The sequence below is a fragment of the Tigriopus californicus genome, chromosome 1 (assembly GCF_007210705.1).
Source record: "Tigriopus californicus strain San Diego chromosome 1, Tcal_SD_v2.1, whole genome shotgun sequence".
NCBI classification, from domain to species: domain Eukaryota; kingdom Metazoa; phylum Arthropoda; class Copepoda; order Harpacticoida; family Harpacticidae; genus Tigriopus; species Tigriopus californicus.
Genome location: NC_081440.1, coordinates 16,180,385 through 16,202,236, shown reverse-complemented (window position 1 = coordinate 16,202,236; position 21,852 = coordinate 16,180,385). Strand labels below are relative to the sequence as shown.

At 48.1% G+C, this 21,852-nt stretch overlaps 4 protein-coding genes across 4 annotated transcripts; 1 reads left to right on the top strand and 3 right to left on the bottom strand.

The window, feature by feature from the left end:
• The first annotated feature begins 1,275 nt into the window (after positions 1-1,275).
• Positions 1,276-5,753, top strand: LOC131887707 (dipeptidyl peptidase 9-like). Its single transcript, XM_059236364.1, has 10 exons — positions 1,276-2,695; positions 2,789-3,077; positions 3,159-3,610; positions 3,684-3,907; positions 4,002-4,137; positions 4,222-4,394; positions 4,733-5,005; positions 5,067-5,209; positions 5,301-5,415; positions 5,527-5,753. The coding sequence occupies exons 1-10, from the start codon at positions 1,786-1,788 to the stop codon at positions 5,617-5,619; spliced, it is 2,808 nt and encodes a 935-aa protein (XP_059092347.1). The 5' UTR covers positions 1,276-1,785; the 3' UTR covers positions 5,620-5,753.
• On the bottom strand, positions 5,722-9,359 carry LOC131887712 (WW domain-containing adapter protein with coiled-coil homolog). Its single transcript, XM_059236376.1, has one exon. The coding sequence runs from the start codon at positions 8,773-8,775 to the stop codon at positions 6,253-6,255; it is 2,523 nt and encodes an 840-aa protein (XP_059092359.1). The 5' UTR covers positions 8,776-9,359; the 3' UTR covers positions 5,722-6,252.
• Positions 9,360-11,533: 2,174 nt separating this feature from the next.
• LOC131887728 (G/T mismatch-specific thymine DNA glycosylase-like) lies at positions 11,534-12,601 on the bottom strand. Its single transcript, XM_059236400.1, has one exon. It carries the CDS (start codon positions 12,440-12,442, stop codon positions 11,630-11,632), a length of 813 nt encoding a protein of 270 aa, XP_059092383.1. The 5' UTR covers positions 12,443-12,601; the 3' UTR covers positions 11,534-11,629.
• A 1,348-nt stretch (positions 12,602-13,949) lies between these two features.
• On the bottom strand, positions 13,950-17,531 carry LOC131887721 (receptor-type tyrosine-protein phosphatase kappa-like). The gene is made up of 3 exons (XM_059236388.1): positions 16,595-17,531; positions 15,539-16,467; positions 13,950-15,435 (listed from the first exon to the last, which is right to left on the bottom strand). Exons 1-3 carry the CDS (start codon positions 17,321-17,323, stop codon positions 14,970-14,972), a joined length of 2,124 nt encoding a protein of 707 aa, XP_059092371.1. The 5' UTR covers positions 17,324-17,531; the 3' UTR covers positions 13,950-14,969.
• Positions 17,532-21,852: the final 4,321 nt, after the last annotated feature.

The following is a 21,852-nucleotide window of genomic DNA, read 5'->3' as shown; positions in this document are numbered from 1 at the left end:
CCTAGCACCCAAATACAAAAAGAAATTAAAAAAAATATCACTTGGAGTTGTACATTAGCTGTTCTGTTTCCACAAATTGTGGGAAATCTATTGTAAAAGGCAAGTATTTCTAAATAGTTATGTTTGAGGGTTAAGGAATCTATTGCAGTTCGATATAAGCTGGGGAAAATCAGGAAATTTCAAATGGCCTAATTAATGAACAGTCTTGACCAATAAACAATTCTTTGAAATTTTCATAGAATCATTAGAAGAAAAAAATTGCGGATCTTTTTCGCGTTTCTAAGGGTTAGCTTGGCGTTACTATCCCTCGTAAGATTTTGATCGAGACCTTTTACCGCTCGTCTGAAGCCCATAAACACTCCAATAGTCAGGGCATTAGTCGTTCCTGAATAAAAAGAATGAATTACAGTTACAGTTACTTTGGTCAAAAATAGTAATTCGTTGCACAACCGTTACTCAAAAATAATGTAATGGCGTTACTCGTTACACTTACTTTTACTCAAATTTAGATGACCAATATTTTGTGGGTTTTTGCCACATCAAGACCATTCTTCTCAAAAAAAAACAAAAAAAAGTGATTTTGACTCAATGAATCCTAATGCGTATCATCTGAAGATTTCGTGTCAACAATTTATATTAACGAACCTTGACATTTAATCTTGGCATAATTGCTCAAAATGTATTGCAGTATAATGCTTTGAGGAGTCAAGACTGAATGGGATAATAATGACTGTCCGGCAAAAGTCAAGAAGTCTATGGCTTAAGTCGTGGAAATGAGGAGGCTTTAGAAATTTGATGTATCATAGTCAATGTAAGGAGAGATATTCCTTTCTGGACAATAACAAGTAGCACTGAATCACCTCTTCAGTCTCACGGAATTTGATTGTGAAGATGTCAACAATAAAGTAGCCAGTACAATATCAGATTTAAAAACCAAGGACACCCTCAGAGTAGTTCAGAGCCAGCACGATTTTCAACTCGGACTTTCTTTGATCGTAATATGCTAGATAGCATTGGCACTAAATGGCCATTTCGGTTGAGCCTTAAGGTTCCTGAGCCGTCACGAGATTAACGAAAATTGACAGGCCCTTCTGGCATGTTTGGTGCCCGGCGACCTGGCAGCACTACTTCTAGAGGTCAGGCGCTAGCTACTAGACAGACAGTCAGTCCCACAGGATAAACGTTATTGTCCACCGATTAGTTGGCGGTGCTCATTTTTAAATTGGTGACAAACTGTTGGAAAAGTTGAGATAGAGCCTTGAAGGGTTGTTAATATCGTGTTAGGTCAGGTTAGCTTGGGTTGTGTTAGGTTAGGTTAGGTTTGATAAGGTTAGGCTCTTTAGTTTCAAAACGTAGCACTGCCAACTAATCGGTGGAGAATAACGTTTACCCGACGAAGTAGGACTGACTCCAGGAGACAGACAGACCGACCGACTGTCTGACGGTCGTGCTTGCGTGCCAAACGTCCCAAGCGTCCCAAGCCCTCCATTCAGTCCATTCATTCATCCTCGGTCGGTCGGTTGAGGCAGGCGGGAGAGAGCCGTCGTTGAGCGTGGTCCCCCTCCATTGCATCCTTCTTGTGGCCTTCTTAGCTAGTCAGTCGTGGGCCGGAACCGCCGGAACCGCCGGAACCCGTCTCACCCATCAACTACGGCCGGATTAGGCCATCAACCCGGTCCAAGCCACAGCTCACCCAGCTTTGGGTTTCGGTGGGGGGGATAGGCCCGTCGTAGGCCCGAGTGGCCGGCCAGCCCGTGGACCCGTGAATCCGTGCCTGGGTGGCTCATGTTGGGCGCCTTTAACGAGTCGGGGTCATCCCCGGGCTCGTCGTTGCGCGAGTCTTCGGCCGCCGGCTCGAGTAGCAGTCCTGGCCGTAGTAGCAGCCCGCTGGGGCCGCGCCACCCACCCACCCATCGGGCCACGGATCCGCCCCTCGCCCGCCATTGGCGAACTTGGGCCGAGCTGCGAAACGCGGTGCGCGATGCTCGCCGGGCCTTCGTCCGCCCGCCCGCCTCCTATTCGACCTTGCGCACGCCCACCGGCTTCACCTTTCGTCGCTGGGCGGCCGATGGCGGTGGGCGGCGTCACGGACGCACCCGCCTCTATTTCGTGGCCTCGCTCGTGCCGGCCAAGGAAAGTACCTTGTTGTACGTGGATCTGGACGACGGCCGCCCCTCGGCCGAAACCGCCCCCCTGACGTGGCACCCGCTCATCGAATCCACGTTCCGCCTCCTGCCCATGCCCGGGCAGATCAGTAAGGAGGAGCAGTTGTTGCTGGAACGCAAACGCTCGGTCAGTTGGGGTCTGACGCAGTACGAAGTCCACGTGGAATCGGGGCGGTTCGTGTTTCCCGCCGCTGGTTCCTTGTATGGTTGCCTGGATCCGGGTGGGTCCAGTAGTTCGGGCCGTGTTTCGCCCAATGTGCCGCTCTATCCCTACGAGATCAAGTCCTTTCATTTGCATTCGCGCTTGAACCCGGTCCTAAGTCCTACCCATCCCGACTGGGTGGCCTTTGTCGGCCAAGGCGATCTCTACGTGGGTCACCCGCCCTCGGGCTTGGAATGTCGCCTGACGCACGTCCATTTAGGCCGGTCGGCCTTGGCCGAGGACCCCTTGACCGTGGGCTTGCCGTCCTACGTCATGCAAGAGGAGTTCAACCGCTACACCGGCTTTTGGTGGCGACCCTTCTCGCACAGTACGTGGTCGCTCATGCTCATCCCGGCCGGCGGATGAGCGTATGTATGTATGCCTGTCGTACGTTGGACCTTAATGATTGTGTTCATTTCAGATCATACCTTTTGGATCCTCTACGAAGAGGTCGACGAATCGGAGGTGGACCTTCTGCGATTCGCTCAATCGCACTCGCCTGAGGTCGAAGAATTCCGCTTCCCGCGACCCGGCACGAATAATGCCAAATCCACGCTCCGCATTGTTCAGTTCACCGTCGCCACCAGTAAAACCACGGGTAGCACCGTCATCGAGGATGTGGTTCACTTGAGTTTGAAAGACGACTTGCAAGAGAGCTTTCCTTACCTGGAATATATCGTCCGGGCTGGCTGGACACCCAATGGCGATAAGTAAGACAAACCAACCGATCGACCGACCGACCGACCTGACATCCCCCATACCACACTAGCATCTTTGTCTCATCTTTGCAGCATCTGGGTTCAGTTACTAAACCGCAAGCAACAACTCCTGGAATTGGTGGCCATCAGTTTCGATTCATTTGGTCCGGTGAATTTACAGCCCCACCCCAAACGCCGACGCAGCTCGCCTCCGAGCCCGTCACCCAATGGCGTGCGAGGCGGGGACAGTTGGCGTGGTCCCTCAAACGGTGTCACACCCACCGAAATGTATCCGCCTCACCCGACATCCCAACTCCCCATCAAGTTCCAAGTGCTTTACACGCGGAGGTCTGACACGTGGATATTGGTCAACGATATCCTCACGTTTTTACCCAGCCGTTACCCATCCAACGCGATGTCCTCGGAGGAAATTGAATTTATCATGGCTTCGGAGGAGGCCAATTTCACTCATCTATATCATGTGGTGGCCTCGTTGAAGCATTCGAATCAATCCGGATCTTCGGCGCGCTCCACCGACGACGAAAGTAGGCCTATTGACCCAGCCTGTGTTGAGAGTGCTCTCAAGTTAGCCTATTGATTATGTCCTCCTCTATCTAGAATGCTTGCGACCAAGCATCATCAGTAAAGTGCCTTTGACCAGTGGGAATTGGTGTGTCGTGGATAAGCAGATTTGGGTGGATCACAAGCACGATCTAGTCTACTTTATGGGTTTGAAAGACACGCCCCTGGAGAAACACTTGTACGTAGTGTCTCTTTACCAACCCGGTCACATTCGTCGCCTGACTACGCCCAACTTTTCACATTCCGTCACGATGTCGGGGGTGAGTGTGCCTAATCAAAGTGACGCCCCAATTTCCAATTTGCCCTTGAGTCTTGAATGGGATTCTCTTGCTTTTTGCGTGCCTTTCTTTCCAGGACTGCTCTTTGTTTGTGACGGTGTTCAGCAGTATTGAGTCAGTCCCTGCGTGTCAGGTGTTTCGCATCTCCCACGGGGATTCCAGCGTTGAGAGCATCAGCCTCAATCCCATGGGATGGATCCTTCAGCCGAAGAGTAAGAAGTACCTCGATCTTTAAGTGGAAGCAATGTTCCATGCCGCGAGTAATAGTTAAACCAATCTTCAAATGTCAATTCCAGGCCTTGACTGTGATTACCAATGTCCTGAGATCTTTAGTCACGAGATATCCTCGGGTGACTTGATCTACGGCATGATCTTCAAGCCTTATACAATAAAGCCCGGTGTGCGCTATCCAGTGATTCTCAATATTTACGGTGGGCCTGAAGTCCAGCTAGTCACCAATACTTTCAAGGTAAGACGCCTCTTTTGCATTGCACTATTGTTTTTTTACTGTCCTTTAATGCCATCTTTTCGGCTGATGCATAGATTTCTAGACACTGGATGTCGGACGACCGACCACTCGGCTGGTAAAACAGTACAATGGATGGTCTCCTGGGAATTGATTACAAACCGGTTTATTGTACTGTTTAGCCAACCGAGTGGTCGGTCGTCCGACATCCAGCGTCTAGAATTCTATGGCTGATGGCCCAGGCCTAAAGCTGAATTGACCAATGGTTAATGAATGACGACGATTCCTTGAAAGTAAAGATGTACGGAAGTACAAATCAATCATCCACCGTCAAATTCTAGGGTATGCGACAAATGCGCAATCACTTGTTAGCTTCGCAAGGCTATTGTGTGATATGTATTGACTCTCGTGGCTCCTGGAACCGAGGTTCATCCTTCGCCGGCCATCTACGACTACGAATGGGACAAGTGGAGCTGTCTGACCAAGTGGAAGTGCTCAAATGGGTCCTGGAAAACAGCAGCTACATGGACATGACCCGCGTGGCCATCCATGGGTGGTCGTATGGCGGCTACCTCTCGCTCATGGGACTCATACAATACCCCAAACTGTTCAAGGTAAAGCAGAGGGTAGATTGGCAAGATCAGCTGTCTCTCAAACCCCCTTCCTATTCCCCAGGTGTCCATTGCCGGAGCTCCCGTGACCACGTGGATGAATTACGACACGGGTTACACGGAGCGATACATGGATCTGCCTGCCTCGAATCCAGATGGCTACAAACTCGGATCAGTGTTGAATCATGCCAGCGAATTCCCTAACGAGTAAGGAGTCCTAGTCATAGTAAAAAGATTTGCCCCTCTTTATGAAGTGACGACTCGAAGGGATCTGAAATCTTTCATTATTCCTCTTAAGGCCCAACCGATTATTGATTGTTCACGGTCTTATGGACGAAAATGTCCACTTTGCCCACCACACCTCACAATTGGTCACTCAACTTGTCCGATTTGGAAAACCCTACGACCTTAAGGTAACAAGATACGATTTGCACGAGAGGTTCTTTGTCTTAGTCACAGTCATTCACCCAAAGATAGGATTGCAACAAGTTGATTGATGCCTTTTCCGTTTCCAATTGTTTCAGGTTTATCCTTGCGAGCGTCACAGTTTAAGGCATCTGGAATCTAGTGAACACTACGAGACGACATTGTTGAACTTTCTTCAAGACAATCTGTGATCGATTTCCGTCGACTTGGCTGGCAGTGTTTTCCTCACATACTTATCCTACCTACAATCTATCCCGTCGGTCTTCGCAATCTGCCAAATTGACACACCAATCTTCAACAGAATATAATACTCTATTCACCTTGATGTCTCCTGTAATGGTTTATTATCATGGTTATTTTTGTTCTCATCTTGTAATCGTGGTAGCAGTAGCAGTAGTAGTAGTTGTAGTAGAAGTTGGCTTTTGTTCTTTAGTAGGAATGAGTGACGATGGTTTTCGACAGACTTGGGCGCTATCTCCATGCTCTGCCCGATCATCACCAATCCGAAGAATACACTGAGCAACGATTATTTTAACACGGATGTTGCCATTAATGATGACAATGACGACTTGGATGAAGGAGGAGTTGAGTGATTCAATGGATTAGTCGAGTGACGGAAGAGACCTCGATCATCCGATCTTACAGGCCAATAAAAGCACTACCAACAGAGGCTGAGGCTCTGCATCCATATATTCATCTGCTTGCATATGGACATTCCTCGTGTGGAAACCCTTTGATTTTTCCAGAGATCTAGAATATAAAAGCGGCTCAATGACTCTACCCAACCCCAGCCACCCCCCCAGCCAGGCACGGCGTTCGCCATCTCAAGTTCGAGCTCCTATGGATGAGTGGGCGGGCGGTCCGTGCCCCGTGCTGGTCCCACCTCCTCCTACCGTCGCCATGGTCGTCGAAAGATGGGACGAAGAGTGCAAAGCTCCAGCCGCGGAAAACGGATGCAAATGGTGCGAGGTGCTCACGGGGAGCGCTGAAGACTGACTGAATGAAGACTGATTGAGGTGGTGGGAGTGGGGGGCGTGAGAATGGTGGTGGGAGGAATGATTGTGGTTCGAGCTTTCACTCGGAGCTGACCCCCCGTGGTCTGGGTGGGAGCTATGATGCACTAGCGTTGATATCGAGGACGACGCGGGTTGAGGAAGGTAGGAAGAATATGACGAGACAGACGCGCTGCTTCGGGTCTTCATATTGTCCAAGTCGATCGACTGCTGACGTAAGAACAAAATCCGTTGCTCTTGGAGCGTGGCCTGGATCTCCGCGAGCCGCACCAACGAACGCGCCATCTTCAACTCGGCTGATACTTTGGTGATCCCGAGGTTACTGATGTTGTTATGCTCTTCGTTAACCCTCTGACACGCTCGCTCAACAGATTCGGCCGCCCAGCCCACGACATGCTCAATCAGGGAGTCCTTGTAGAGCTTGGCCAGCGATGGCGTCAGAGACGGGACTTGGGCATTCAAAGCCGTCAGCGAACTCACGCCTATGGACGAGGACGAGCCTGAGGCATGAGCGTGATGATTGTTGGACAGGGAGTTGCCAGATCCCACGGGCAGAGATGAAGGGTGTTGCGAGGATGAATCTAGCTCTGAATGAGTTGGGGTGGGTGGGCCGAGTCCGGGCGAAGAAGTGAGTGGGCTATGAAGGTTGTTGTGGTGGCCTTGCGATTGAGACGGCTGCGGTTGATAGTGGTGGTGGTTGTTGTGATGGAGATGCTGGGATGGTTGTTGTTGCTGTTGTTGTTGTTGTTGTTGTTGTTGTTGTTGTTGTTGCTGCTGCTGCTGGTGGTTGGATTGAGGCTGTGAGTGATGGTGATGGACATTCGACGACGAGTTCATCATCAAGGCGGACTGCAAGGTTTTGAGAGCATCCTGTGTCGATAAAGACGCGCCAGCCGACGACGAGCCGGATGAGGCGTTATTGGGCGTGGCAGAATGGTAGTTGTTGCTTCGGTACTCGCCTCCACTCATCCCCGAGCCAGAGGCGTGCGATGCCATGGGCGGCAGGGCGGCTGACAAGGAATTGGGATAATGATGATTGTGTCCGTGGCCATTGTCCTCATGCTCCCAAGTAGGCGTTCCGTCCCGAGAGCGCGTTTCCCGATTCTCCGAATAACCCTGCGGTACGGCATTGGCCCCGGACATCTTGGCCGACGATCGGCGGTGGTCGTTGGCGTTTTCATAAGTGCCGCGACCCGCCCCGGCGGACCCACTGTACTCACGATCAGTCGAGCTATCGCGATGCGTCAACCGCGATGAGTGGACTGCGCCACTGGACCCCGGAGTGGGTGTATGACCCGCCGAGGCCACGACATTCCCTGTGGAGGACGAGTTTGACGAGGCATGATGCTTGGACGACGAATAGTGGTGGTTGCTATCACAGTTTCGACCGCCGCTCAGTGTGACGTTCAAAGGCGTGGACGGGCCCGTCTCCGAAGAGCCCGCAGTGGCCGCGGCATTTCGTCCGCGCTCATACTCGAGCCATTCGGCCGGCTTCTTCCATTGCGAGACTTCCGTGATAAAATTGAAGTAATACTTCTTGCCCGTCGAGCTCACGTGCTCGGACCAATCGCAGACGCTCTTGACTTTGGACTCGAGCGCAGAACCCGTGGCCACCGAGCTCACGCCGTCCTTGTCCAAGCCGCTCCGACTCAAGGCTGACGAGGACTTGTTGGCATTCTCGCCCCACTTGCGATCTTTGGCCCCGCCGCCCCCGCCCAACCCACTCGAACCACTCAAGGGCGAGCGATCTCGGGCTGCTAAGGACGAGGACGACGAGTAATCCCCGCCCGATCGATCGTCTTTGCTCCCACCGCGATACTTGGAGGAAGATCCGCCCCCGTAATAATCGCGGTCCTTGTGCCCACCGCGCGAATGCTTGGACGAACTCCGGTGGTGATCCCCGCCCCCTCGGCGATTGGGCGTGTCGGGTGAGATGGAGCGTCGCCCACCTAAACTGCGCTCTCGATCCCCGCGCTCGCGCTCGCCTCCCCGGTCCCGGTCCCGATCTCGATCCCGATCGCGATGATCGCCATATCCGCCGTATTTGAGCTTGTTGGACTTGTGATAGCGACCCCCGCCTCCACCCTCGTGGTGGTGGGCGTGGTGATGACTGCTGGCGTGTGGGTGATGACGGTGGGCGCTGCCACCTCCGCCGCCTCTTTCATAGCCCCCGCCGCCCGAAGTCCCGGAGGAGCCGGAGGCTAAATGGGCGTGAGATCCGGAGAGACCCGAGGAGGCCGAGGGGCCGCCGGAACCACCGCCCCCGCCCCCTCCGTGATAATAGTCGCGGTCAAAGGAGGGCTCGCTGATGCGAGGCAATTTGCGGGCATGCATGACGCCACCGGTGGCGCGGCCAGAGCGAGTCGACCGGCCGGCCAGCGAATCCAGGGTTTAAGGATCAAGGCGCCGGTCAAGGCCTACCCAGCGGTTCAGCCGTGCTGATTTGTGCCCGGTCAGTGGACCAATGGACCAATGGACCAATGGACTCCCCCCGGTCCACCAGGACGGTCCACCAGGACGGTCCACCAGGACGGTCCACCAGGACCGACTACCACGGACTACGAGCGGCGCCCAGCGAGCGCTTTCCAAGAATCAATCGCCCACTCCGGCGCCAAGAGTCTGCCGGACGTAACGGCTTTGGGCGATGGATGCGGCTGGCGGGTGGTGTCCGGGAGACGGCTGAGACAGGATCTGATGTTCGGCCGCTGCCTGGCTGGCTTCTTTGCTTGCTTCAGCTTCTCTTCTCTCTTCTTCTCTTCTCCTTCTTCTGTTTCTGTCTGTGTGTGTGTGTGTGTGTATCTCTCTCTCTCTCTCTCTCTCACTCTGTGTGTCTCCGCCTGTGTGCCTGTGCGTGCATGTCTTTGCCTGGGCTCGTCTGGCTTAGGCTATTGGATCTCCTCTTCTCTCCTCTGGCTGCTTGAATTCGCCTTCTTTCTCGTCGTCTGCTCTGTCCCCCCTCTCTCTGCCATGGGCGCTCGGGCCTCCGCCCTGCACCCTCAATGGGCTCGCCCGCCCTCATCCTCAGGCTGGAAAAACGGATCTCGATCCTAAGAGTCAAATTTGCGAGTTAATCCCTTCTGCCCATCAATCGGGAGCAGCTGGCCTGCCTCAGGTTATCGTTCGGGTCTGTCTGGGTTCGACTCACAATTCGAATTGCCATTATATTTCATCTACACCGGTCTTCATCAACTAAGATCGGCTAAATTTGGCCTCATCGGGCCTCGATTGGCCTCCCTGTTAAAGATAGGCGCTGCTCCCCACGTCGGCGATTACCGCGACCCCGAGACCTGCCTCCCTCGATAATGGGCCGTTCGTTCACTTCGTCTCGCCCTCGCTCGCTCCGTCCGTGACAGTGTCTTGATCGGTCCGTCCAGTCCCTCCAGCGCCCTCGAATCACCCCTAGCTAGGCCCCATTCCTGGCCCATTCCTTCTGGGTGGCCCACCTCAATCACTCGGCTGGCGTTCCCTCCTGCTGGCCTCTGCCCTGGAAGACTCGGCTGGGCTTAGCCGGGGCTAGGAGGTCGGTTTGAGCCCGACTTTAAGCCAGTGCTGCCAGATGGCAGCTTAGCCCGCCAGATTTGGCTCGTTCTGGCGTTTTTAGATTCGGTTTGGCGGGGCGGATGAATCTGGCCGGTTTCTGGCGTTTTTGAACTTTGTGCGGCGGGGAAATTTTCAACATTGACGGATAGGCTGATTTGGGTGGATCAAGGAAATTGGCATATTTTTCTTCTGCTTTGAGGATGCTTGGCAAGAATGCAAGTTGTGCCTCGGCAATTTTATCTCATTGCACTTTCAGTTTCATACTTCAAAGCAATTGATTAATGAACTGCACACCCCTGGGCACAAATTGACGCGTTTGAATTGTGAATCATGGATCACTTGTGTTATCATCAATTCATTTCTCTAGAAATAACATAGCTCCGTGTTTAGTGCCGATGGAGCACAAACGTTACTAATTCAACAAAGGTTTTCAAGGTGGTGTTTTCAACTTCAGAGGCAATCAAGTTTTCACGGCTGCTTTCTCAAGCATAAGATGTGGCACAATTTTGGACAGAGCGGCAATGAATTTTTTTCACTGAAATCAAGGTATGGCCAAATAAACACAAGTTTCAACTTGTTTCAGCATTACAAAAGTGTTCCCATCCTGTTCCCCCTCTTTCGAAACACCAAACCATAGACAATTATGGAGGGCCAGTATGAAAGTTTTCAGAGTTGAAAAACTTTTTCTGTCATAGATTCTAAGATGTTTGAAGGTGGACAATAATTTTCGGTAGATACCACGTCACTCACATTTTTGTGCGTGAAAAATGTTCAAACAGTACATCTCTACATCCACTAAAACTATGAACCATAGTTTTGCTCTATAAGATGCAATGTTTAAAGTAGTTGAATTGTGAAATCCACGGAGCAGGGTAAAATATCTGCAACTGTGCTAATTTACGCTCCATGATCATAAAATATTTGGTTATAATAGTACGTGGTGAAGGAAAGTTCTGGATATGACACAAAAAGTTAATGGAAGGCCAGTAAATTCAATTCATGCAGAAATACATCTGATTGTACATTCAAGTGCCCTAGATTACTAAGGGAGAGAGTATCTGGCGTTTTTCTGGCGCTTTTTTAAAATACATGTGGCGGTGAATGTCTTGAATTGGCGTTTTTTTTGGGGGGGGGGGGGGGGGGGGGGGGTCATCTGGCGTTTTTAGCCTGTCACCATCTGGCAGCACTGCTTTAAGCCCAATCGAGAGCAGGGTGACCATTCCATGTCCGCCAGGCCATACTCCGAGAACGATTGATCCCAACATTCTTTGAGATATATGTTGGTGGTTTCCATTGGCACCAATCTAGGGCTAGTTGGAATAACTTAGGATGCCTACTCGCCAAACTGTTTGAAAGGGTAGCCTGTCTAGTGGTCCTGATCCACCCTTATACCTTGTGATTCGAAGTTGGTCTAGCTGAATCCGTGACAACATCAGGCCCTGAGCTTCCAGCACAGGCTCAGAAAAGTCCAATCTCGATGCAAAGAATTGAGGATTCGCTCTTGGCCTTGTAAAATAATCTTGAGACTCATCTCAATCGGTTTGACGCCAAATTCTGATTGGAAACTGGCCTGACATGTCAGGCGCTCTTTATTTCCACCACACGTCCCGGTAACTTTGACAGGCCCTCGCCTTCCAGTTCGTGGCCTTCATATTGAGTCCTCGGCCGGCGGTTCCTCTTGTTCCACCTTGACCTTAGGTCTCCGAGGGGCGTTCTTGAGCACTACATTGGCAAATACAATTTCGGCCTCGTCCGGCTCGGCGGTCTTGCCGTGGAGAAAGTCCCGGAATTTAATCAATGCCGAAAAGAAGGGTACTTTATCCACGGCCCGCGGCAACTGAGCACAACGGGCCGACGAACTAGGCATGACCCAAATCCAGGTGCTGCCTTCATGGTCCAAGGGCTCCGGTTGCCGACCAAACATGAACTTCTTGCTCTCACTGTACACTTGGTAAATGGATTTGCCATTGAACACGGCGATCTTGGGACGGTATTTGAGTAATTTCTCCTTGAGCACCACAGCACCCGCCGCGATTTCGGCCTTGGACAGGTCAGCCACGCCTCGAGTGGTTCTGGGACACACATTGGTGAAACCAATGCCCATGTCCATGAGCTTGTAGTCATCGTGCGGTCCCATGGGTTTGTCGATGAGGCCCGAGAGAAAGAGGGCTTGCCAAAAGTGATTTCCCGGCCCGTCATAGTATTTGCCGCTGTAAGCTGCGGCTAAACTGGGATTGATCCCAATGAACACAATGTCCAGGCCTTCTCGCAAATAATCGGGTAAACCGCGTAGGGCTACTTCCTCTTCAGTCATGCCATTGAAGCGATTAACGCGACGCTTGGGCACTTTGGCTGATTTAGTTTTGGGAATAGCCTGGGACGCCGGTTTCGGGCGTTTCGCGGCTTTCTTGAGTGTTAACGCCTGGGGTGGGGCTAAACCTCCAGTTAGAGATGGGTTCATGATTAGGGAGGGAAAAGAATCAAATACACATGTGGAGAATGCTGAATGGAGAAGTTACTAAAAGTTAGAAATGACAAATATTACCCAAGCACTGGGTAACCCTTCATAAATCAAGGAAAGACTCAACACGAACAAGTGTAGCAAATATTGCCATTCTATCCTAAGCGTTGCCAAAGCTGCAAGCTACTTTTAGCCATTTAACAGTCAAAAAAATGAGAGATCTATTGGCCGGTCATTCTCCTTTCTCTGATCATTTTTACTCCTAGGATGCTCATATGGTCCATTTAAATCTCCCAAAGTAAATCTTTGGTCAACACAAAAAAAAATCGAAAACTAGACATTTAAGGCAGCCCTGATTCCGGTTCAAGGTAGAGAAATCAAATCACCAAACCTCTGTTAAGAACATTATATTTTTGTTTGTGTCATCCCACTGGACCAATTTTGGGGTTCTAGTTATTGCTCTGTGCTAGCCTTGCAGGTCCGTGGTATTGGGTTGCTGGGCACGGTTCGGAAATTCGAGACCGCCCGTAAAAAGAAATGATGCTGAGATTTGAAGCACCCATCAAATTGATGATAGCCTTTAGTTTCTAAAACACTTTTGAACAAGTTACTTGGCTGTTGGAATTGGTTAGGTTTTTACATTTTAATTTTTCAGACAGCATTTGAATTTGCCACCAAAATTTGCCTTGACTGAGTCGAAGTGTCTATCAGAGATAGAGAAATGTCTATGATTGGATTGATTGTAGGTAACTCGATGATCGTCGTGATTTTGGGACCTGGCAGCCTTTGACTTGTATGATTGTTCGTGTGTCTGAACTCTTACCTGCACTTTTCTCTCGACATTGTTGATGGCTGACAATAACGACTGTTATGGGCCAATTGAAGACATTATTTTAGATTTCTACCGTCAGTTGTCGTGCAGGTTTTGTTTCAAATCAATGGGAATCAGTTAGGCAACAAACATTTCAAACGTGATTTTGATTGAAACGGTGAAATGCGATTGCTTTTTATTCCTGGTTCCTTCTTTCGTCCCATCTGTTTACCTTTTGGCCCAAAGGGATTGACGAGAAACGAGATTGACAACATTGTGCGAAAGGAAATGGTGCTCGAGTGAAATAAGGATCACTTGGTTTTGAGGAAATGTTAATGACATCAGGAATGATTAAACTTCCGATCAAATGCTTGAAACATTGGAAGTGCAAGTTCACATCACATCAAAAAACTCCAACAGATACCTTACCGACAATGAGGACCATTCGAGACAATTATTTGCTACCTGCGTATATGCATTGCACTGAACACATCGTTTGCTTTCTGAGATGAAATTTTGACTCCTTATTTGAACAAACTGCTCAGAAAACTTGAGACAAACAGCCTGAAATCAGTTTTCGTTGGAGAGCATCTTTTTAAAACTGTTCTGTCTGCCATAACAGGTGTTGAATAAATGAATCTGGCACTCCAACGGACCTTTTAAAGAGCCGTTGAATGACGAATTTAGAGCCTTGGGTGAAACTTGTAAGGATGTATATTCAGTGATTGGGCAAATGGGTAAATGCGTATATCAAACATCGCCAAGAAAAGAGTGCATCTCAAATGAACCAGTATTCCATCATACATCCTTCAGAAACATCAAGCAAACATTTGGAAGTAACATTTGAAGCTCCCAACGGATTGTTTTCAAAATAAAAACTGGAACCAAAATACGCACAGCCCCAACTCAAACTCTCAAACTAGGAGCCTAAACCACATTGAAGAGATGCGATCTCCACCCTAAATTATATCTGAGAATTATATCCTAGGAGCTATTTTGTTGGTGGCATAATGAGTTGATGTTCAAACGTTTTGATACTTTTGCCATTTATTGTATATTTCATGAAATAAACAATGAACCAAAGTAATCCTTTGTTTATTTGATACAAAACTCTTTGGCAATGATGACCAATATGTTTCAGCGTCAAATGGATGCATTGGAGTTTAATCAACTCAGAGACTTTCTTCGGGCAATCATGAATAAGTCCGGGCAAAAACCTGAGCTCCAGAGCAGTTAACCCACCACTAAGTCGAACATATTAATACATCTATCATCCTTCCAAAGTTATGGTTACAATGTGTATTACGGTCAAAACTGCTTGTCAATACCAATGAGTACAAACGATAACTTGCAGGACACTGAAGAGCTGAATTGTGGCTGACCGTGTTATGAGGCATATAATAGTCGTTTTCACATGCCATGAGCCACGTCCAGACGAATCTTCAAGTCAGACTTCGAATACATGTACTTAAGGCCGCCTTGTCACAAATTACCGTCGCTGAAGCGTTTGCCCGAAATCAATCTCCTCATAGACATTTTTATATCTCTGATAGACACCTCGACTTGGTCAAGGCAAATTTTGGTGGCAAATTCAAATGCTGGCTAAAACATTAAAATGTAAAAAACTAGCCAATTCCAACAACTAAGTAACTTGTTCCAAAGTGTTTTAGAAACTAAAGGCTATCATCAATTTGATGGGTGCTTCAAATCTTAGCATCATTTCTTTTTACGGGCGGTCTCGAATTTCCGAACCGTGTGGGGTTTGATGTAGTTCATGACATAATGGAGAACCACATCATAACAATATTTATACTCCATAGTGTTGGCCACGAGCTGGGGACGGTGCTGACGTACGGTTTTCACTGCTTGGAACACGTCCACTTCTTGGCGGTGGTAGACTTGTTCCAAACACGCGGCCGTGGTGCAAAAGATCCCACATCTCGAATATCCGTCTTGAGATATGACCAAGACCTTGTCATCCGGAATTAGATTCGAGTCAGACCCCCGCCATTTGTCCACTTTGGCAATCAGATGCACCAAAGCCAAAGTGGAATTGGGTACGTGTTGATTAGGGGGCCAACAATGGATCTGGAATAATTTGAGTGGCTTGGCCGGAGTTCTTAAGTTCGACAGGAGATTGTTGAGGCTGGAGATATCCTTGCGATCAGAAATCATAGCCATCCTGGAAAAGGAAAATGAGACTAGATCATAGAGATGTTCCAAATATATTCAACTCACGGTCGAATGACCCGTCTAATTTGGTCACTTTGACCTCAGGTGCTCACGTTTTTGGTTCAAGATCTTGCTTGAAGAGTTGCAGGTCCCAGGCTGAAAATTTCCCACCGTCAAAGTCTTGGCACCCCGAATTCTCCACATGGAACACTGGACCGTAGCTTTTAACAAAATCACGGTCCTTCGGCCAAAACGCAGGGTAGCTCTGCATTTGATTACTTTTGGGGTGATTCAGTACGACGATGGTCTTGATGTTCTGATCGTACACTAATGACCAAAAGTTCGAGATCGTGTTGTTTAGGGGCCATTCGGTGCATATGAACTCGTTTGCCATGCGATACCCGTCCACGAACACCGCATTAATGTAGTCCGAAGTCTCAGTTCCTTGAAACGAGGTTAGACGGGGTCTGTTCTCATCTGGTGGCACGAGTAGGACGTTCCTATTTTTTGTGCGATTTTCCTCACGGTGGCCGGCGGCGCAATCTCCAATCGAAAACCGAGGCAGGAGGGAATTCAAGAGGCCATGCTCTCGCTGGTAGGTATTGAACCCAGTTTGAGGGTCCTTCTTAGATTTGTTAATGAGTTCTTGCAGCAAACCCTTGATCGAGAGTTTTGTGTCACCACAAAGGAGGAAATCCTCGACCACATCATACACATATCTCACGTGGTCAGAGGATGTCAGTAAAGATTTTCGTTGTTCCTTCAAGTGCTTGACCGTCCCGAAGATGTCGATTTGATGGCTTTGTTCAGACATGAGGAGGTTGTCGTCAATGGCCAGAAAACAACCCGATCTTGAACCTCCATCGCTACAGTGAACAACGGGTGGCCCAGTCATGGCCATCGATTCCATGTCCAAGCGAAGTCTTTGCCTGAAGTTTAGGATTGAGTTGGGTGGGGGGGGAGCATTTACGGGCCAAGCCGTATAGTGGTATTGCCTGAGCACTCTGGCTTCGTTCCCATTGCACATCAGAAAATGACGAACCTAGAGCAAATGAAAGGATGTGGTTGTTTTTTTCCCTCGCAAATCACCTCAGATTAGTGGAAACTAAAATATGTGTGAGGCATTCACACTGAAAAAAGACCAAAAAAAAGGACAGTGCTATATTCACCTTGTAGTTTGCGTAACTCTCCTCTTGAGTCAATGTTACTGTAATTCGCCCATAAGTGTCCAACATATTTAGATGAGCCGGCCAATATTGAAAGCACATGATTTTGATGAATTCGAATGTTTTCGTCAGCATCACAATCACTGGGGTTTTCTCTTGCCAAACCATGTTCCAGAAATCTAAGAAAGTTCCCTCCATGGGTCCCTGGCTGACGATCCAGGCCCTCTTGTTGATGCAATTGCCCACATAACTAGCGTTTACGTAGTCCTCGCTTTGGTCCAAGAGTCGAACTCGATTGTAATCAAAAGGCACAGAGTTCAGACTCTGATTCTTGGTGGCGTTTTCTGGTCTCACGGCCACCGAAATATCACTGAAATGGCAGCTCTTGGTCATCGTGGCGAACTCGAGGTCGTCGACTACTTGGTGTTTTCTTCGTTTGAGACAATGCCGAGGGAAATCTTCGGTTCGTATGGCACTTTCAGGGATCCGCTTCGTGGCCCCATTATCATCTGCAATGACACTCTTGAGCAAAAGATTCTGGTTCTTGATCAGAAACCGAGGTTTCTTAAATCTTGACTTGCAGTACTTCAACGTCGCCAATGTCAGAAGGATCGCACTCAAGAGAATGGTACCAAACCACGTCCAAATGCCCTCGGTGACCACACAGCACACATAATCGGGGATCTCATGTCCCTGAGTGGGCACATCCAGCCTCTGATCGGCCTCACTCATTTTAATTCAACAAGATCCGCCACCATAGGTCAGCAAGGCCTATGAGGTAGTGCATGCATGAACTGTGAGGGCCACTTTCAGAGGTCGAGTGTGGTAGCAACCACCAAATGTAGGTATGATCTTGAATTTACCAAGCCTCAAAGTGAGACACCTTAACTCTCTGGTTGGTTGATACAGTCCAGTCCGTGCACTCAAATAATTTTTCAACTCGGCCAGAGGGCAACTTGCTTGAACTTGCTTGGTTCAATCCTCACGGCTCCCAGCGCGCCCACGATGATTCCCAGTGGATGATGCTCCATTCGCCGAAGTGGAATTGAGTCAACGTGTACCTTCGACCGAAGAGTGCCCTACACACGACGTACTACATGTACAGCGCGGTTACTGCATGTATGTATGCAGCCATCCAAACTTGTAAAGCAGAGACAAAATCAAGTTCACCCATGGCCTGGGCCAGTGAAACAACTTCCTTGGATAACATGGAAAACATATTTCGACCAGGGATGTATGTACCTCTTATACTGAACGTTCTCACCGATCAATGGATAGACAGAGAGGGAGACAGAGGCATATGTACATACATATGTCCGTAAACATATTAGGATATGAGTGGAAAAGTTCATTAACCAGGCGAAGGTGCCCAAGTTTGAGATTAGGAATTACCTTATCGTATCTTGGGAATTGAAACACTTCGCTCTCCAGACAATGCATCAGTTACCTCTCATGTACCTACTCACATATTGTTCCATAGGTATAAATATATGAGACTCAGTCTGATTGAAACATTTAGGTTATGTTGGGATCAGAGGTGATCAGAACCCGTGGTAAAGACATTGTCCAGATTTTGCCTCGAAGTAGGCAAGTATGTGAAGGAAAGTGGAGTAGATATAATAATTTAATAATTTTTATTGCGAGAATGCTATCCTCATTGGATCAGTATGTACATTTTTGTAGAAATTTATAATAGACATTGCAATGATTGTCTTCTTGTCCCATTCTGGGTTCCTGGAGCGCCATTCAAGGCGATGATCCACCACAACAAAGGGGGGGGGATAACCTGGGATAATGAAATTAGTCAAATTACTTACAAAAAAAAATCAGTTTCTCTTTTTCGAATATGTAAGGAAGGCGTAGTTCTGGCGGCGGGATGGAACCTACGAGTACACCGTGTAAGAGAGAAGAATCTTGACTGATTTCCGGTTACCATTAATTGCAAGGTCAAGTAGGTCTAACATTCAATAAAGAGGTTAAGGCGTAAGCAAACAATAAGCTAACTTTTAGACTCCTACTAATGAGCGACGTCATTCCATTCTTGGAAAGAAATGCGCGGCTGAGGAACGAATTCCTGTCTTCGGTCAAAGGAACGCGGGTCACATTCCTTTTCATGAGAAATAACTGTATTTCGTGGTATATGCCGAAAGATTCATTGTACCGGTGGAACTCTTTCTTATTGTAGTGGAATCGACGACGTCCAAAACAACCTAAGTCGAGTAGACTTACAATGTACTCCATTGTATGAATTGCCGCGCAATTCATGATGTTAGGTAACCGGATGACGATGGCGTGATATGGCCACGCACCAGCAAGATGCGACAAAGACAATTCCGTCGCATCAGATGTCAATCCTAAAGCATTCATCCCGTTGTTTATAACCGAATGTCAACTCATGCATTCACTGGTGCTCCTAGGCCTGTGGATATGAGCGCTACATCACGCCATCGGTGGACCTTGTACAATGATATGTCGTTGGCCTGTGTATATTCGTAAACCCCTGTTTAGAATGATCAGCAAGTAAGAATAAACGCTCGTCTGAAGAGTCAAGTACAGCTACTTATTTCCATCCTTTGTGAGAATTATCACTCCGAGTTAGAGTTCGAGCTAGCTAGAGTATAAGACTCTGTTCATCATCACCAACTCCGAAGTTCTGGTCTACGTATTGGGAAGTAACACTTATTCATCGGTACATCTAAGCCATTTTCGGAATTCTCGTAATTGAGGAAGGTTGCGTGACTATCATGGATAAGACTTACGAAACGAAAAAGGGACCCGCTTCATTGACCCTTGAGAAACTTTTTTCACACCCTTCACATTCTCAAACCAACCGGAAAGGGTTATCAATGCTTGCAATGCTTGAGATTTTACTTCCGCACTGTACTACCTAATTGCAAATAAAGCTTACAAATAACCCAACGGCAATCTTGTAAAGAAATGTTTTACATATCAACATCACAAAATTATATTAAGTGTTGTAAAAGTAAACTATATTAAACATTTACAGAAGGAAGCTCCTGGTAAAAGTGCCGCCAATTATCATGCGTCCAAATCGCGAGGGTTACCCTTGGCTAGCTTTTGGGGGAAAAACGAGCGGTTTTGTGGTACGTGTACCCTCTTCCGGTCAAGTCTTGGAAAATTGGTTGGATTGGGAATGCGAGAAATATTCAATATATCGGCAAAAGGCTGTCGGTAGGGTTCCATGAGAACCATCTTCTCCTTCATGTTGTAGTCGTTAGATTTCACAACGTTTCTGATGGTACGGATTGCTCTGTGGCGGTTCTCATTTTGAACTGTCTCACCTCGATCGCTTTCATTAAATGGCGTTGCTTTCTGAGATGGAGTAAAGAAGAGCATCGAGGATGAGAACGGGTTTTAGGCAGTCGAGTTTTGGAAGATGGAAATAAAGGATTACGGAGCATAATCAAATTGATCAAGTAACGCCCCTACATATTGGTGACCCCGATATTTGTGCACTAAAACCTTAACGAAGTGTAGGGGCGTTACTTGATCAATTTGATTATGCTCCGTAATCCTTTATTTCCATCTTCCAAAACTCGACTGCCTAAAACCCGTTCTCATCCTCGATGCTCTTCTTTACTCCATCTCAGAAAGCAACGCCATCTAATGAAAGCAATCGAGGTGAGACAGTTCAAAATGAGAACCGCCACAGCCCCCCTCCGAGAATTAAATTCTCATGAGGACAAATGGAATAATGGAAAAACAACGAGATAAAGCAAGGACACACAATAAAAAAGATAAAACAGCAACAAAAGGAAAAAAAAGGGATACTACGATGGAATTCTTGAAATCCGGCCAGATCTAGTCCTTGTTCCTTGAAGTTCTTGCGGAAGAAAAGCCGGTTTGAGTCTGTCAATTGAAACGATATCAATGCGACCGGAAATGTCAATGGTAAATGTCTTATTAGATCTGGAGATCACTTTATATGGTCCTGAATACGGTCGTTGCAGAGGTGTTTTGTGTGAATCGATTCGAAGGTAAACGTGGCTGGCGCTGAGCAAGGCTTTGGGAATGAAGGGCTGTTCAACCCGTTTCTGGGAAGAAGGGACTGGACCGAGGTTTCTCATTTGATCTTGCAGACTTCTCACGAACGTCATAGTAGGTGAAGCAACAGTTGGGTGAAACAATTCACCTGGAAGTCGAAGGCTGGTTCCATAAAGCATTTCTGCCGCTGAAGTGTCCGGTTCTTCTCTCCAACTAGATCTCAGGCCTAAGAGAATGAGAGGTAATTTTGGATGCCAATTGGGACCTGCAAGGTTAGCTCGAAGGGCCGCCTTTAATTGACGGTGAAGGCGTTCAATCAGACCATTAGACTGCGGGTGGTATGCCGTAGTCATGGAGTGTCGAACTCCGATGAGATTCATCAACTGTTGCCAAAGAGTCGACGTGAATTGAGAACCCCTATTGGATATTAGTTGGGCAGGGACACCAAACCGAGCCACCCAGGTCGACAAGAACGTACTGGCGCAAGTTTCGGCCCGAATATCTGGCATTGGGGTAGCCTCTGGCCACCGACTGAAACGGTCCATCATTGTCAGCAAATAGGAGTGGCCGTTGGACAAGGGTAACGGACCTACAATGTCAATATGGACCACTTCAAAACGGGCACGTGGTAAAGGAATTTGTTCCAGAGGGGCGACCGTGTGTCTCGAAGTCTTTGATGTCTGGCACGCATTACAACTTTTGCACCAATTTCTAATGTCTCTTTTCATTCCGAACCACACGAACCTCGAAGATATTGTACGTGTAGTGGGGATCGGGCCGGCATGACACAGATTGTGTATGAGGTTGAAGATGTGTTTTGTTGATTTTTGAGGCACTATGATACGTTCATGGTCAAGAGATGAATCCACAAGAATTTGTCTTCCTTCGCGGACCGATGAATTGATTATTAAAGAGGACTGATTGTAACGTTGTCTCTCCTCTTCTGTGAATGCCTTCGAATCAAGTGATTGCCCTGGTGAGTCCGAGGCTTCAAATTCAACTCGGGATTCGACCTCCATTATTCTTGAAAAAGCGTCAGCAACGGTATTGGATCGACCAGTGATGTGTTTGATGGTTGTTACCATTTCGGAAAGAAATTGAAAGTGTCTAGTTTGACGCGGTGATCGGTCTCCGTGAGATTTGAACGCGGAAACAATGGGTTTGTGGTCAGTGTAGCATGTGACTGATAGACCTTCAGCTATGTGCCGAAAATGCTTCACCGACATATACAGTGCAAGTAGCTCACGGTCGAACGC